The 14940-nt window shown below is 41.4% G+C and overlaps 1 protein-coding gene across 2 annotated transcripts in view; it reads left to right on the forward strand.

The window, feature by feature from the left end:
- The window catches only part of mef2cb (myocyte enhancer factor 2cb), a 60245-nt gene extending 52785 nt beyond the window's left edge, over positions 1-7460 (forward strand). For both annotated transcript variants that reach the window (XM_034691497.1, XM_034691498.1), the window contains exons 7-10: positions 2256-2428; positions 3792-3921; positions 4308-4443; positions 4697-7460. In XM_034691497.1, the coding sequence (XP_034547388.1) occupies positions 2256-2428; positions 3792-3921; positions 4308-4443; positions 4697-5042 (785 nt within the window). In that variant the 3' untranslated portion in view covers positions 5043-7460. The remainder of the gene's footprint in view (positions 1-2255; positions 2429-3791; positions 3922-4307; positions 4444-4696) is intronic.
- The last annotated feature ends 7480 nt before the right edge of the window (positions 7461-14940 follow it).

The raw sequence follows: 14940 nt of genomic DNA on the forward strand, positions 1-14940 counted from the left end.
AGAGTGTGTGTGTATGGGGAATAGAATGGAGTGCGCCTGTTAGACCACAACAGGACATCAGAAATTTGTTCAGTAACAGTTAAATGTACATGAGTGTAACCACACCTCTCCGTGTGTGTGTGTGTGTGTGTGTGTGTGTGTGTGTGTGTGTGTGTGTGTGTGTGTGTGTGTGTGTGTGTGAGAGAGAGAGAGAGAGAGAGAGAGAGAGAGAGAGAGAGAGAGAGAGGAGAGAGAGAGAGAGAGAGAGAGAGAGAGAGAGAGAGAGAACACTTCAGAGGGGGGGGGGCATCTCAAACAAAGGTGTCACGAAGAGCGCTAAGTTGTAACCATGGCACCTAGAGACAGATAGCAATCCTACAGCGTTGACCCCAGTTGTCCCCACACACCTCAGAAATAGCAAAGAGCTGTTTTATCTGAATCTCAGATCAAATGGTCTCTATGTGTGACTCTCTGTACAGTAGCAAAGCAGACTCCAGGCTGGGCTATGTTTAATTTTGGTACTTCCTCTAAACGGTTGACGCTAGCTCGACCGTGCAGAGATGCATCAGAGGAGGAGAGTGGAATGAACTCTTGATATCATGTCTTCAGCTGATAAAAAACAGAAATCAATGTGTCGCTATTGAATGCCACTGTCCTACAATCAGGCTGGCCAGGCTGCAGAATAGGAAGATTTCAGTCCCAGCTCTTGCTTCATTAGCTTAATTAGCTAATGATTTTTCTTTTGAAGTGCTTAAGGACCGGCCTATGCCACTCATGATCGCGCTCCTCCAGCAGATAATTGACTGGATGGCAGCCATCTCCACAGGGCGGCAATACACAGATGTCTGATTAACTGTTCCTGTGATGAAGTCCGTGTCATCTTGACCAAAGTGTGTATTAATGCCTCTGCATAGCTCCGTCTCTTTTTTTATTCATCTGTACAGAAACACTGATGTACTTCCTGCTGGGTTATTTACCAAAGTGTGTGTGCTTGCAGTATGTGTATGTGTGTTTTACGCGTGTGTGTGAGGTCTCATTCATCTATCTCCACATGCACCCACTCAATCTCACAAAGGGCCGAGCATGAGAATGAGAGAGCGGGAAAACTGAAGAGGCAGCTGCCTCTTTTTAACTAATGTGAGATTGACACTGGAACTAAGAGGGTCCAATACAAAACACACACGTGCATCCATATGCAGAAGCAGCCATACAGCATGTCTTAAATATGTAAAGTCCTACAGTGCTTATGTACAAGGAGAAAAATCATCTCTAAATTTGCATGAAGCAAAACGTACAAGCGCACAAAGTCTGTGTTGTGAACATCAACTCCGACAAGCTCACACATCACACATGCCAGCAGAGGCGCGCACGCATACACACCAGCAGTCACACACACTGTTTTCCTCGTTTTCTGTCAGACGGCCTCATTTTCTCTCACCGCTAGCGGTCGTTTACTCTTCAGATTGTTCAAATTGAGCTTTTGAGACTTTTCATTTCCAAACAACAAAAACCTCGCTCTCAAATTAAACAAAGATCAGCAAGGGAAATTGCCCAGGAAGACATCTGCGACTCATTTTCCCCCGGAGTATATGATTAGGAAATTCATTTATGTCTAACGTATAATTCCTGCCCTTCTTTCAAGTGGGAACGTCCACACAGTGCCCTGTGTTCTACCCTTTGGAAGAAGGAAGGAGAAGTAAGGGGAAAAACAGCCTGCGGGATTGGGTTAGAAACAAAGAGTATGTTGCTTGCAAGAATGCTCCACTCTCCGTTTTTTTTTTAACGATGTTGCTGCCGGGATTTGGCCCCACTGGTTTTTGAGGAGGAAATGGGTGCTGCACTCAGCCCTCCATACTTACAGAGGACTCAGATCTGGTGGCAAACCCAAAGCAGGGTCTTTGTCTGGAAGAACCACATGTGTTTTGCTCTGATGGACAAATGACGGGTCCCATCCCTCTCTGTGGTTCTGCTCCCCGTAATTAGATGTTTTTACACGATTCACTGGCTGTTGCAAAGCACATGTAGCCTTAACTGACAGTGACAGAGGTGGAGGGCGAGGTGCACGAAAGAGCGTGCGCTACACAACTGCCAAGCAAACAGTGGCAATCCTCAGGGCAAAAACTGTTTGTTTGAGTATTTGCTTCGTCAGTGCGCGCAATATCATTTAGCACTTCCTACAGCTCAACACAGATTTGATAACGTGTAGCTGTGCCTTTGGTTCTCCTGCAGTCCAAGAATACCTGTAAACCTAAAGTCTTCTGTCTCTTCTTTCTCAGGAAATGGATACGGGAACCACCGCAACTCCCCAGGTCTGCTGGTCTCTCCAGGTGGAATGAACAAGAGCATGCAGACTAAATCCCCCCCACCGATGAACTTAGGCATGAACAACCGTAAACCTGACCTACGTGTGCTCATCCCTCCTGGTGTCAAGAACAACATGCCCTCCATCGTGAGTTATCTATCTCACTGTCCCTCTATTTGATGTCATTACTGTCTCTTTTCTACCTACTTCCCCTGCTGTATTCTCTGGCCGGTTTGTTTGCTGTTGTTTGTTTCCTCTCTGCTCTCCACTGCTTTTATCTCTCCATATCAGACTTGGGTTGATGCGGTTATGCTTGTGATAGGCTTGACTTAACACACATGACTTTTTGGTTGTTTTCTTCTCCGCTTTGACGGCTTCCTAAGCCAAAGCTACTTTTTACCATTAGTCCAAGTCTGATATACTGTCAGATATTCGTCTTCTATGTTGGTGCTTATACCGTAAACCCTTTCCTTCTCCTGTCTTTCTAATAAAGTGTTAACTTAATGTAGTCGTCCCCTTTTTTGCATTTTTCCGTTAGCTCCGTCTTTTAGTAGTTCCATCCCTAGATCTAAATTAGCCTCCACTATATTCTCACTTACACTCACTAATTTGAATTTATCACCCTCCCCTTTTAATGCCATCAGTCCGAGGATGTTGATCTACTCTTGGTAAGTCAGACCAAAACTCAAATAATAGATCAACCCCCAAAAGGGCATCAGGAATTGGAAACTAGAAAGGTTTTGGGATCCCACACTGGTCGAGATAATTCCCATGTCTCACCCCTTCATTTTCAGTCATTTATTCCCATCACTTCTGAGATATGAACAGCTACGTACAGTTTTTATCTTGACTCTGAAGTACCTTTATTGTTGCTGACTCTGCTGAAGCCTCCTTTGTCGCCTAACAGCAGCATGTGAGGGTAAATAGTGCCCTCCAGTGGCGAATCAGAGTAACAGCAGCCTGGCCTCTTTTTCTGCCTCAGCCCCTGAGTATCTACTCCTCCCTTTCTTGCTTTTCTTTCTTCTCAAACGCATCTAGACTCCCTCTCCGCACACATACATCTCGCTGCTTTATTCCTCAGACTGTAAATATGAGGGGCAACAAAAGAGCACACTTTCATATTGCATCAAACCTCTATTATTTCCTGCCAAACCCTCCCCTCCACTACAGTAAAGTGCCTCTCCCTTGCCGTCGCTACCCCTGCGTTGCTGTGGAGACCGATGGTGTTACTATAGCGACAGTGGGCCCTCGGAAAGGGTGGTAAATGATAGGGTTGGCAGGGTTCAGCGGTGCCGCGTGTCAAGTGATTAATTTCCCCCTGAAGTTGGCATCACATTCATTCTCCCAGCATCTGTTGAGTGGAACAAAGAGATGAAAGAAACTTTTCTTGGTTTTTATTGCAGTTTTTATTTTCTTTGTTTGTTTTGTCTGGGAGTTGATTTCATGTTCTAAAACCTCTCCCGTCTCTCTCTTTCTTTCTTTCTTTCCATCTCTTCTTTCTTTGTCACAGAACCAGAGAATAAACAACTCTCAGTCTGCTCAGTCACTGGCCACCCCTGTGGTATCAGTAGCAACTCCCACTTTGCCAGGACAAGGCATGGGCGGATATCCATCTGCCATCTCTACTTCATATGGTACAGGTGTGTATCAAAGAGTGGAATCATCAACATTAAGAGCTTAGCTGTCTATTAAAATGTTACCTCCTAATTTTTTTAACATTTTCTCAACACTAAAATATACTTTCATTTTTCCTTCTAGTAACAAAACAATACTTTTTTTAGGAATCAGTAAAACAAAAAAAAATCTAACTTAGCTTCTGTTTGAGCTTTGAATCTTCCTACAAACATTTAAGTGTAATACAGCAGCTGCACAGCAGATGGAGCTATTGTCACATTGACCAACACAGCTCGCATTCATGTAATATCACAGCAGCACTATCAGAGCTGTCTCCTTTTCGCAAGTTTTTTTTATAACTTCTGCGAACAACTTTTAATCTGCTTTCTTTCCTGTGTATTTCTTTATGCAGAGTACTCCCTGAACAGTGCAGATCTGTCCTCCCTGTCTGGCTTCAACAGCGGCAGCTCCCTTCACCTCGGCTCAATGAGCGGGTGGCAACATCAACAACTTCAGAACATGCAGCATTCAGCCCTCGGCCAGCTAGGGTGAGCGCCCTGAACTTAATCTGAGGTGTTGTTTTGAAATGCATGATGAAAAGATCACAAAACTATTTTTAAGATGCCAGTAGTCCTTCTCTGTTCACAGCCTTCACTTGCAAGGTCCAGCACAAATATATAACTCCCTGTTTTAGAGTTAAGAGTGTTTGAGAGCATGCATGCCTTGTTGACTGACTTTATGATCACGTTGTTTCTTGCTCTGAAACTCTGTAACACCTTGTATTTCCCTTTCTTCCTACAGAAATTGCTCTAGCTCTCACTTATGTCAGGGTTCAAATCTGTCCCTGCCCTCTACTCAAAGCTTGCACATCAAGTCCGAACCTGTTTCTCCTCCCAGAGATCGCACCAGCAGCACACCGGGGGGCTATGGTGGAGTACCGCCTCCTCAGAACCCCTCGTCCCGCCAGGACTCGGGACGCTCCCCTGTTGATAGCCTGAGCAGTTGTAGCAGCTCCCACGAGGGCAGCGACCGGGACGAGCACAGGAACGAGTTCCACTCACCTCTGGGACTGTCCCGGCCCGCCCTGGATGAGCGCGAGAGCCCCTCCATCAAACGGGTGCGCCTGTCGGAAGGATGGGCCACATGATAGCTCTGTCCTCTCCCCGGCAAGTGCCCAAAGTCGCCCTTAGCCCCCACGATAACAACGCAGCGTTGCAATGCCCCCCAAAATCAACTCCCTTCTCTTCCTCCTTTCACTCCTTATCATGAGTCACTCACCGCCTGACCCCACGGCCTCTCTCCTTTATTTCTAACGCTGAAGGAAAGAAAAGGGACCGCCCTTTTCAAAAATATGTTTATTTTTTCTCCTTTTTTATTTTATTTTTGCTGAGTGTGTGTGTGTGCTATACATATTGACATTATATAAACCAGTGGGGTGTTGTACTGGGGGTTTGGGAGGGCAGGTGTTGGTTGGGATGGGTTTCTGGGGGTATTTTTGTTGGGGAACTATGCATAAATTGTATTGTGTGTGGCTAAAAGATGCATATATCTTTACACGTGTGTGTATGTGTACATATATGCATATCAACAAATAGACAAAAAAAATAGTCAGGTACTCTGTTTCATAAAACGTACTTACACTTTGCCTCAGCGATATATCAGAGTCAAGAGACAAAAAAGACAAAAAAAAACATGAACATGAGAGTGAGTGTGTTCAATGGGAAACACCTTAGCACTTGAGTTGGACAGACAATAAATGTGTACAGTGTCAGTTTCATTGCTATAAACCTTCTCTGCAGTTCTCCCTTGCAAAAATGTGTGTTAACATTAGATGATGTCATGTTGCAGGTTCAACGTATTTATGTAAATAGAGGGTCGAGTGGGGAGGGCAGGGGTCAAAAATTTGCCAGACATTACAAGATTTATTTACTCACTAAATGAAAAAGCTATTATGCAACATTTGAAGGATTGTACAGGTAAACAGGCAGCCCCAATGCTAGACATGTGGAATCTTTGATGAAGTTAGCACTCCTCTGAGAGACCGGAGCCGAGCGAGGACCACCCTTTGATCTCAGAGCTACATTAGCGTAATCAAGACAACTCTGGATCTAGTATTAATATTCAGTGTTAATAAAGAAAAAAAGAAAGAAAAAAACAATTGTACGATACACTTGCTTATATTTTCATATGAAAGGAATACAATGCAAAGCATTTTGTGGCTTTTTGTAGTTTCTATAAGCCAGAATGTGTTTTTTGATAGCTTTGCTAATAAGAATGGATAGTTCGCCCAGAGGGGAATCGACAGGGCTCTGAAGCCCTAAGCCATGAAAACAGACTGGAGATCCAATGCTTTGCTGAACTGTTTTATCTTTGTAGAGGTTTGTTTTTAAACGTGTATTTCTAATTATATATAATAATGGTAATATTAAGAATCTTTAAAAAAATCTGTGAAATTAACATGCTTGTGTATAGCTTTCTAATATATAAATATATATACTAATGATTTTTGTTGGTTTCTTAGTGGAGTTTCTATGTGCAGTTGCACATGTTGTCTGGTTTGTTTCATTTGAGCCCTGAACAGTGGCGTTCAGGGTGTATTTAGTCTAACCTTAAAAAACCAGCTGGGAAACATCGTCAGGGTTTGTGTGGCGGAGAAAAGATGGGCCTGAATGCTGAAAAACAAGCTGTTAGTGGAAAATGTCAGGAGCTGGAACAGGGGACGACACAGAAATAAATGTTGACACATGATGGACAGGACTGTCAAACTGATGAGGGAATCTAGCTGACCCTATACAAAACCAGATACATTGTGTATTTTATTCTGAAGCTGAATAACACAATTGATAATGTAATAAGATTTTTGGACATTATCAGCATTCTGCTGCATCTTAATCCTAGCTTGTGTTCAATTTATGCACAAGCACACAACCAATCTAAATGATTGTCTTCTGAATTGCATTCATGTGAAACAATTTGGCATTGAAGTGCATTGTGGGTAATTATCCTGAACATTTTTACACCTGACTTGATCCTGTGCCGTCCTGTGTCTCCTCATGCTCCAGTCTCCAGAGCACATTTCCACATCCTTCAAACCACGTTCAGCATCAGAGAATACAGGGACAAAAGGATGATGCTGGTAGGAAGAAGCACAATTTGTTTATTTGAAATAAATAAATAGCTGTTTTGATTTTATCTTTTATAAAAACAATGAAACTAGCCACATATCTCTCTGCCTCCCACTCCGTATCTGCTGTCACTTAAGTGTTTATGATATTTCTATGTGCATATTTCATGCAGGTTCACTATGTTGTTACTGTAACAGTCCTGTGTAGTCAAACAGGGGCAGAGCCTCTATAATGGTGGTGTTCTTCTTCTTCTCTTTTTTTTTTAAAACTCAATAACAAAAGGTTGAGAAAAAAATAAACATGATGTTTCAGGCAGCAACAGTGTGGAGAAACCAAAGCCAGTGGCATTTCTGTGTTGTAAACTCAACTTTTATTTTCACATTCATTTATGGTTTTGCAAGCATTGAAACAAGACAATAAAAGAATTTGTCTCAAATGTACAATTGGTTTCACATTTCAATTCCAGTCCAACCACAATAATTCACCCGTTCTCCCCCCCTTGTGCAATGCAGTAAAAAGATTAGCAAATAAATGATAGAAATAACACCAACATGTCCAGACTATTTTAATAGTGCTGCATTATGATCATTTCAACCAAAGACATGCAGAAAACTGGTCTTTATATATTTGTTCCTTTTCCTTGTTGTGTTTGTTACTTTAGAAAGGCGTTTATTTTTCATCACCTGTTGATCAGTTGTTCTTTTTTGTTCATTATTTTAATATAGATTTAATGTTGGTACCTCAAAATTGACCCGCTCAGTACCTCAGCTGATGTTTGCAGTCAAAAGGGGGAGACCATACACCTGTACAGCCATGTGTAATGACCATGTAATACCATTGCTTCAGGTCCCTGCATTCACATGGGATTCTTTGTTGCTCCACTGTGTTTGTGGTTATTTAAGTTGTATTCAAAAGCTGAAAATGAATTAAAAAAAAAAAAAAAAAGGTAATATGTTACATTGCTTAAAAAGTCAGTCTGTAGTATCAAATGTAGCTTGTATAAACCTGAAACTGGGGAGGTTTGGAACTAATGTTTTCTGGAGCGCTAGAACGGCTTTCAGCGGCATAAGCTGGCCTTTGTCGCCACTTGAGACTGAGATGGTATTAAAATTAATCTACATCTCTGTAACTCAAAAAGACTTGATTCAGCTGTATGTAGTGAAAACGGTATGGGGGTGAAGTCAAAGTGTCCTCTGCTGGGGGAAAAAAGGCTATTTGTATTTTGCAGAGATTTCAGTAAACTTACTGGCTTTCCTAGTTATCCTGATGTGACTTGGTGTGAATTCATTGTGTTTGACTGGTTTCTGCATGCTTCTCTATACTCAATTTCTTTCATACAGTGCAGAGTAAAAAAAAAAATTCAGCATGGAGTCTTCAAGGATTTAAAGTCAGTGCATGTGAGGTATGAAGAAGTGTTTGAAGACGATATAAAATATGCGTCAATTAAATAATAGTAACAATGCATTACATTCGATCTTACTATATACATCAAAAAGTGGCATTTTAATACAACTATTTATACTCAAGACATTAATTTAACATCTAATACCAAGTTTCATGTCTCCTAGCATTACAGGGATATAACCCTCACAGAGATACATTATACTGAGAGCATAAAATATCCACATACACACTGCAAGCACAAATAACCTGCTCCTACAAATCAGAGAGATTTAAAAACTCCCCTTTCACTCCCACACACATAAACTTATGAATGCACCTACACACACACACACACACCTACGCACGGTCTTGGCCTACTCCAGGGCAATTTCATTCATTCTTTAATGGAAAAAAAGAGGAAAAATGAAGCAAGACGGGAATAATTTTGTTAACGTAGTTTTATTTTCTCCTTCTCTGCCTTGCTTACAACGTGCGTGTGACTCTGACGCAGTGTAATTAAAACCGGCCCGTAGACCTGCGTTAATCAAAGCGGCGATGACGCATCTCTGAGTCTGCAAATACGGAAATCAGGAACAACAGTTATATTTCATCTCGACTTCATGTTGCAATAGACGATCACTGTCAAAGCGGTAAAACTGAAAGAAAATCAGACACTCTGAATGTGTCAGATTTTGACAATGCTGGCTTTGATGCGTTTTTCTGAAGGCCTCAGTGTAACTTCTCTTTTATGTGCATTTCTCTTCTGTTGAGCTTAGCTCACGTTGTGCTGTTTGGTTTATCACTTCACAAAATATGTTTCTTTTAGGTGCACTTCCATAGTACAGCGAATAAATATTCTCCAGTTGAAACTTTGTATCTTTGAAAGCGAACTTTACGCACCGTTCCTGTGCTACATCGCAGCTCATTTTTATGTTAGCTTGTAGAAAACACAAGATCCTTGATCTTTTTTTTTGCACATATAATATAACCATTAATAAATCACGTGGCTGAAAAGGTTCTAATTAGATCAAATTCATACCTGAAACCCGAGAACGAATAAAGAAAACAAAGCGCCACACGTTTTAAATTCTTTCCATTTAATCAGGCTAATTGAATCACGTAACTTCAAAATAAAAGAAAATAAAAGCACCATTACAAGAGAACAGGAGTTGAAAGTACCTGTAAGTGTAGATCTACCTGTAGGGCGAGGTACACATTTAAATAAAGATTAATTCCTTCAAATATGAACTGGAAAATCAACGTAAAGCCTAAATTAACCAAATTCCTTTACAACGTTCCGATTATACATCGATTGTCTTCTGTTTCTTATTTAATTTCGTTAATCTAAAGGGAATCTTTTTTCCATCCATTTAAAAACAGCAAGTACTATGTAAAAGCATAATAAGAATTGAAGTCAAACATTCCGTTTCGAATCACGTCAGAAACAAAATCAGACATTCGAATCTGTGGTAACTGTGTTAAAAACTGCCTTTTAGTGGACCAGATTTAACACATTTAAGACAGCGTTTTTCCTCACACACGTTATCTTACGCACTTTAACTGTTTGAAACAATGAGCTGAAATCGAAAATAACTAAATCATAACTCCAGTGAAAAAGCTCCCATGCTTCACACTGAGATTATTTTAATTATCCTCATTGAAAGCGCTCTATAATAAGATTTACGGTATGACGGTATGAGTTGGTTTCTATGCCATGACTGAGACGGTTTGTTTAATTTCTATTTTTCTGTAGTATTCTAAGAAGATGTGTGTTTGTAAAGAGCGGCTTGTGTTGTATAAAAGCGTTGACTTTTTCAATGGGCAGTATTATAATAGTATATGACCTATTCTGCATGATTGGCCTACTGTCATGTTTTAATTAAGCGGCACTAACTGACGCCCCTGCGTTTCATCATATTGCAGGCCAATCAGTGAATCTGAAGGGTTAATGTTTGTAGCCTATGACAAGACAAAACAGAAAAGTCACTGTGTACAGGAAAAAAAATTGGTTAGAAGTAATCTACAGCGACATCAATCCTCAAAAATCTGTCAGACTGGTGCAAAGAGACGCTATACTGTACATTCAGGAAGACATGTTTCTAACATCTGGTCAATGTGTGGTGAAACCTATACACGAGGGACATAACATGTAAACTATGAAGCCAGGGCTGTAGAAAAGTAAGAATATGACAAGAATTTAAGTCTGAACTTAATTAAGAGAAGAAACAAAGACAGCATGCTTATACTCAATATATATGACCTTCTTGACTATAGATCAGGAGGTTCACTCATTTTGTAGTACCGCCAAAAGAAAGGTGCTATATTTTGAAAAATATTTAGACGTCACTGAATCACATCAATCTAAGCTGCAGTAATTTAAGAAGAAATAGAAGTTATTCCAAGATTATCATGTACATGCAGAGTACACAATATCTCCGGCATTAATGAGAGTGATAAGAGCTGCACATGCACTACAGTGACAGAGGAGAATGGTTGTAAGAAACATTCCCCAAAACCGCCACTAGATGTCATCATTTCGTCGCCGAGTCTAACCCTCCCTATCCTTCATCATGCTCATTCTTCTTATCTTCCTCATCCTCAGTCTCTACAACTATTCGTGCAGATGGAACACACATCAATCAGCCGTGTACTTCACTAAGTGACTCAATAACAGTTGTATAGTGTCTTTGTAGAGAGAGTGTTTCTTCTCCTTTATCACCGAAGAGACCACAAGAAGAGACGGTCTGAATCCAGTCAAAAACAACAGGGCTGAATAATATAAATATAACAATAATATAATAATAATAATAATAATAAGTAATAATAATAATACATTTTGAGCTTTCACATACTGACATACAGACTTCATTTTGTTCTCTAATAAGAACAGTAGATCAGTTCATAAGCAAGAGGACTCCTCACACATCTACAACTATTACGGTATGCTCTTAGAAAAGTAACATGGCTGCGACTTTATCTTGGAGGTGTTTCATTATAACAATTTCAAAACAGGGTTTCCAGTACCAGACAAGTCTCCCCTGTTTCTTTCACAGACTGCACCGTAAAAGGCTGACCTGAAATTGGAAAAATAGTTTTTTATTTTAATAATATTCTTTGTATGCCTCCCAGGTTATTTTTGAAAACTGTCTCTCGCCTGCCTTGTTTTATAACAGATGTTTAAAATTTAATCATCTTGTATAGCTGAATCGCTGGCTCACGTTATCACCATATGGCGCATTAAGAATTAAAAAGGAACCAAGAAGAATATCGCTTCTTCTTTTATTTGTCCTCATTTTCAAACACTATTTCATCTCTTTATGACCAGTTGTTTTTGTGGCTCTATAGTACGCGGCCTCGTGGCTCTATAACACAAGACGCTGTTACATTAACTGCGACCTGCACGTCGTTTTTACACTAACAGAAACAGAGAGCAAACCCGAAGTCGATAAATTACACGACAGGAATAAGCGTCTCTGAACAGCGGACCTCTCCCCTCATGACCTCTATGAAACTCTACACTTCACAGTTGTATGGCTTATGCCCGGGAAAAGGCTGATTTCAATAAATAGATAGTCATCTCCAGATGAAGTAATGTCAACGAATTAGATACGAGTCACTTTTTATATATAGGCCTATAGTTGCTCAAATATAGTGAGATATAGCCTACACAAGTTGTGCTAAATTGTCTACAAACACACCTTCTTTCCCTATGTAAAAAACACTCCCAGCTTTAAAAACAAGACAAAAAACTGCGTTACGCACGAGCTTGCTTTTTTTTTGTCTTTGAAGGTAAATATGTGTGTCCTTCAGATTTTGGGAGGTGATGAAAACGCTTGTAACACAACATAGGATGAAGAGTGAACTATGTAGGATTCCGTTTTGTAAACCAATTAAGAGTACCGTACTATATAGAAAAAAATTTACTTTTAAGAGCTGATATTCCAGCATAGGTGTGGTAACGGACTCCTGTGGCTTTGAATGTGTTTACGTGAGCCAGCCTGACCACTAGTGTTGAGCCACGAGCAGATTGAGAGCAGGGTTCAATGACGAGGGGAGTAGCCTATAGGGACTGCATCAGCTCAGGCTGATAGCACAAAGTTTGCTCTGCTGGAAAAACGTCCCAACAACTTGACAGAAACGTCGCGCAGAGTTAGAGCGGCAGCAGCAGGAGCAGCACCTTTGGATTGTGTTTGGAGGTAAGCAAAAATGTTTGATTAGGGACACGCGCTCCCTGTGGAGATCAGAGGTGGAGGTGCAATAAGTACAGTTTTGAAAAAAGAGAATAAGATCAGAGAAAGATATCTATAACATAAGTATTTCGTATTTCTTATGTTAGGACTTTTGATATATATTCCTTTTAGCGCACTGCACTTGCATGCGCGCGCTCGTCACTGGCATCACTGTGCGCGTGCACGGACACCGCGGAGACAGCCTGAGCAATACAGCCTAAATGTCAGCGCTGCGTCACTGGGTTTCTTGCAAACTGGGCAGGAGACTTTTTCTTCATTACTTTCAGCTCAACCTGGCCATGTCATTCTGTTTTTAAATCTCGATCCGAGAGTCTCACCTCTACAGATTTACCTCTGCATCTCCTCTATTGTTTGTCCAGCACAGAGCTCTTTGTTCATGCATGCTGGATTTGAGTATTCAAAGGCTTCCGCCGATTTACATCTAAAAGATTCAAGAGAATTTCAGTTATACAGAGCAAAATACCGCCGATTACACGTTACTGCATTAAATATCACATTTGACTACAATCTGAAAATAGAATCTGAAATTTTACGCAATATATGTGATCGCTATTTTCAGACAAGACACGGTGTCAACACCTACCTTTACGATAAATCATGTTAAATAAGCATTGAGCTTTAAGTATGTAATGCAAATCTGTCCACTGAATATGCATCAATATTAAAATAATACGCACACCAGAGCCAACGGCGTCCGAGAATTGAGAATGGCGGAGCGGGTCGTCTCATTACGCATGGGCGGCTTTCCACGCAGGAGCCTCGGTTCCTCTTCTCTTCATGTCTCCGCTCTTCTCGGTCACATTAACGAAGCCTCTTGGAAAAACAAACAAGGCTGTGTCGGCTTTCAAAACGGCAATCAAACACCCAAGACCCGGCTGGGGGAATTACTCCGACTGCAGCAGGGCTGACTATGTAGTAAGCGGGATTTGCATATTTGGATGCGCTAATTGCCTTGATGTATTTAAATATGGCTGCACGTAGCTGATATGCTTGTCTACGTCATTGAACGTGCCCTCGCTGTTAAACTAAAACGTGAATCCGGTTGAATCTAATGGATACGCCTGCAATTAGGCAGAGAAAGGGGGGTGGGTGGGGGGGAGTAATATAAGAAAAGATGCTTTGCGTTCCCATGTGCTATTCTTTCAGTCACATGATTTAAGGCGAACCAGAAAAATAACAATATGAAATATGAAGAAATAATAAGAGCAGATATTTAGTGGTGGAAATAATAAGAGCAGGTGTAACCTCACGCCTTTGCGCCAAAGATGGAGAGTAGAGGTTTTCTTCCAGAGTGAAGCACTCCAATTCGCTTTGCAGAAAAAGTCGAGCATTATAATTTATTCACAATAACAAAAAAAAGTGTGTCATCACCAAGAAATTATCAAAAGACACAAGATGACTGTTAGGCGACAGTCAAGTAGGTCAGTCCAGTCTAACTTTTTTGGGGGATAGATTTATCTTATCATCCTTTTGCCTTCTGTGTGTGTGTGTGTGTGTGTGTGTGTGTGTGTGTGTGTGTGTGTGTGTGTGTGTCCACTTTGGGAGAGGGCACGCGCACTCGAGTCTTATCAGATAACCCCTAATTAGGCTTCAGGGAGCAAGGTGAATTAGCAGGTCCACTATAGGCCCATACTGTACGCACAGATCTAATCAAAGCCTTTGGAGTGAACTTTAAAGTGTTGTATTTTCTGTCTTTTTATTATAGGCCCCATTCCAGACTTAGTTTTGGGAATTGCGTGTAGCAAATGAACCCCCAGCCCCCCTCTGTCTGAGAGCCCGGTAAATGCGTTCCGTTTGTCAAAGCGTGTTAGCGAATACGCCTGCAGCAAATTCATTACCAGCCAACTGCGAGGCTCACTTCGTAACCTGGTCAGGGGAACCGAGGGAGAGGTCCACGCCAAAAGCGCGAACAATGCTGCCTCAGTTCGTGCGTGCAACAAAAACCGAGGGAACTTGTTTGAATTTCAGAGCACGTCCTCTACTCACACAGAAGGATGGACTTTGCATCCCCTCATCCCCCCCCCCCCCCCCAAAACCACCACCACTCCTCCTCTTCCTCCTCCCCCCATCATCATCATCATCGTCACCCCCTCCCTCCTCGTCCCACCCCACCACCACCAACAGGGAGAGAAAAAAAACTTGCACACTCTGAGAGCTCAACTGTGCATGCACTTTTCTATTTGGTGCTTGCAGACGTTCTGGGAAAGTTGTCTCTCTCCCTCTCCTCATCCCTCCCCGCTTCTTCTTCTTCTTCTTCTTCTCATCATCGTCCATCATGTGCTTGGGA

Source organism: Notolabrus celidotus, chromosome 9 (genome assembly GCF_009762535.1).
Source record: "Notolabrus celidotus isolate fNotCel1 chromosome 9, fNotCel1.pri, whole genome shotgun sequence".
Lineage (NCBI taxonomy): Eukaryota > Metazoa > Chordata > Actinopteri > Labriformes > Labridae > Notolabrus > Notolabrus celidotus.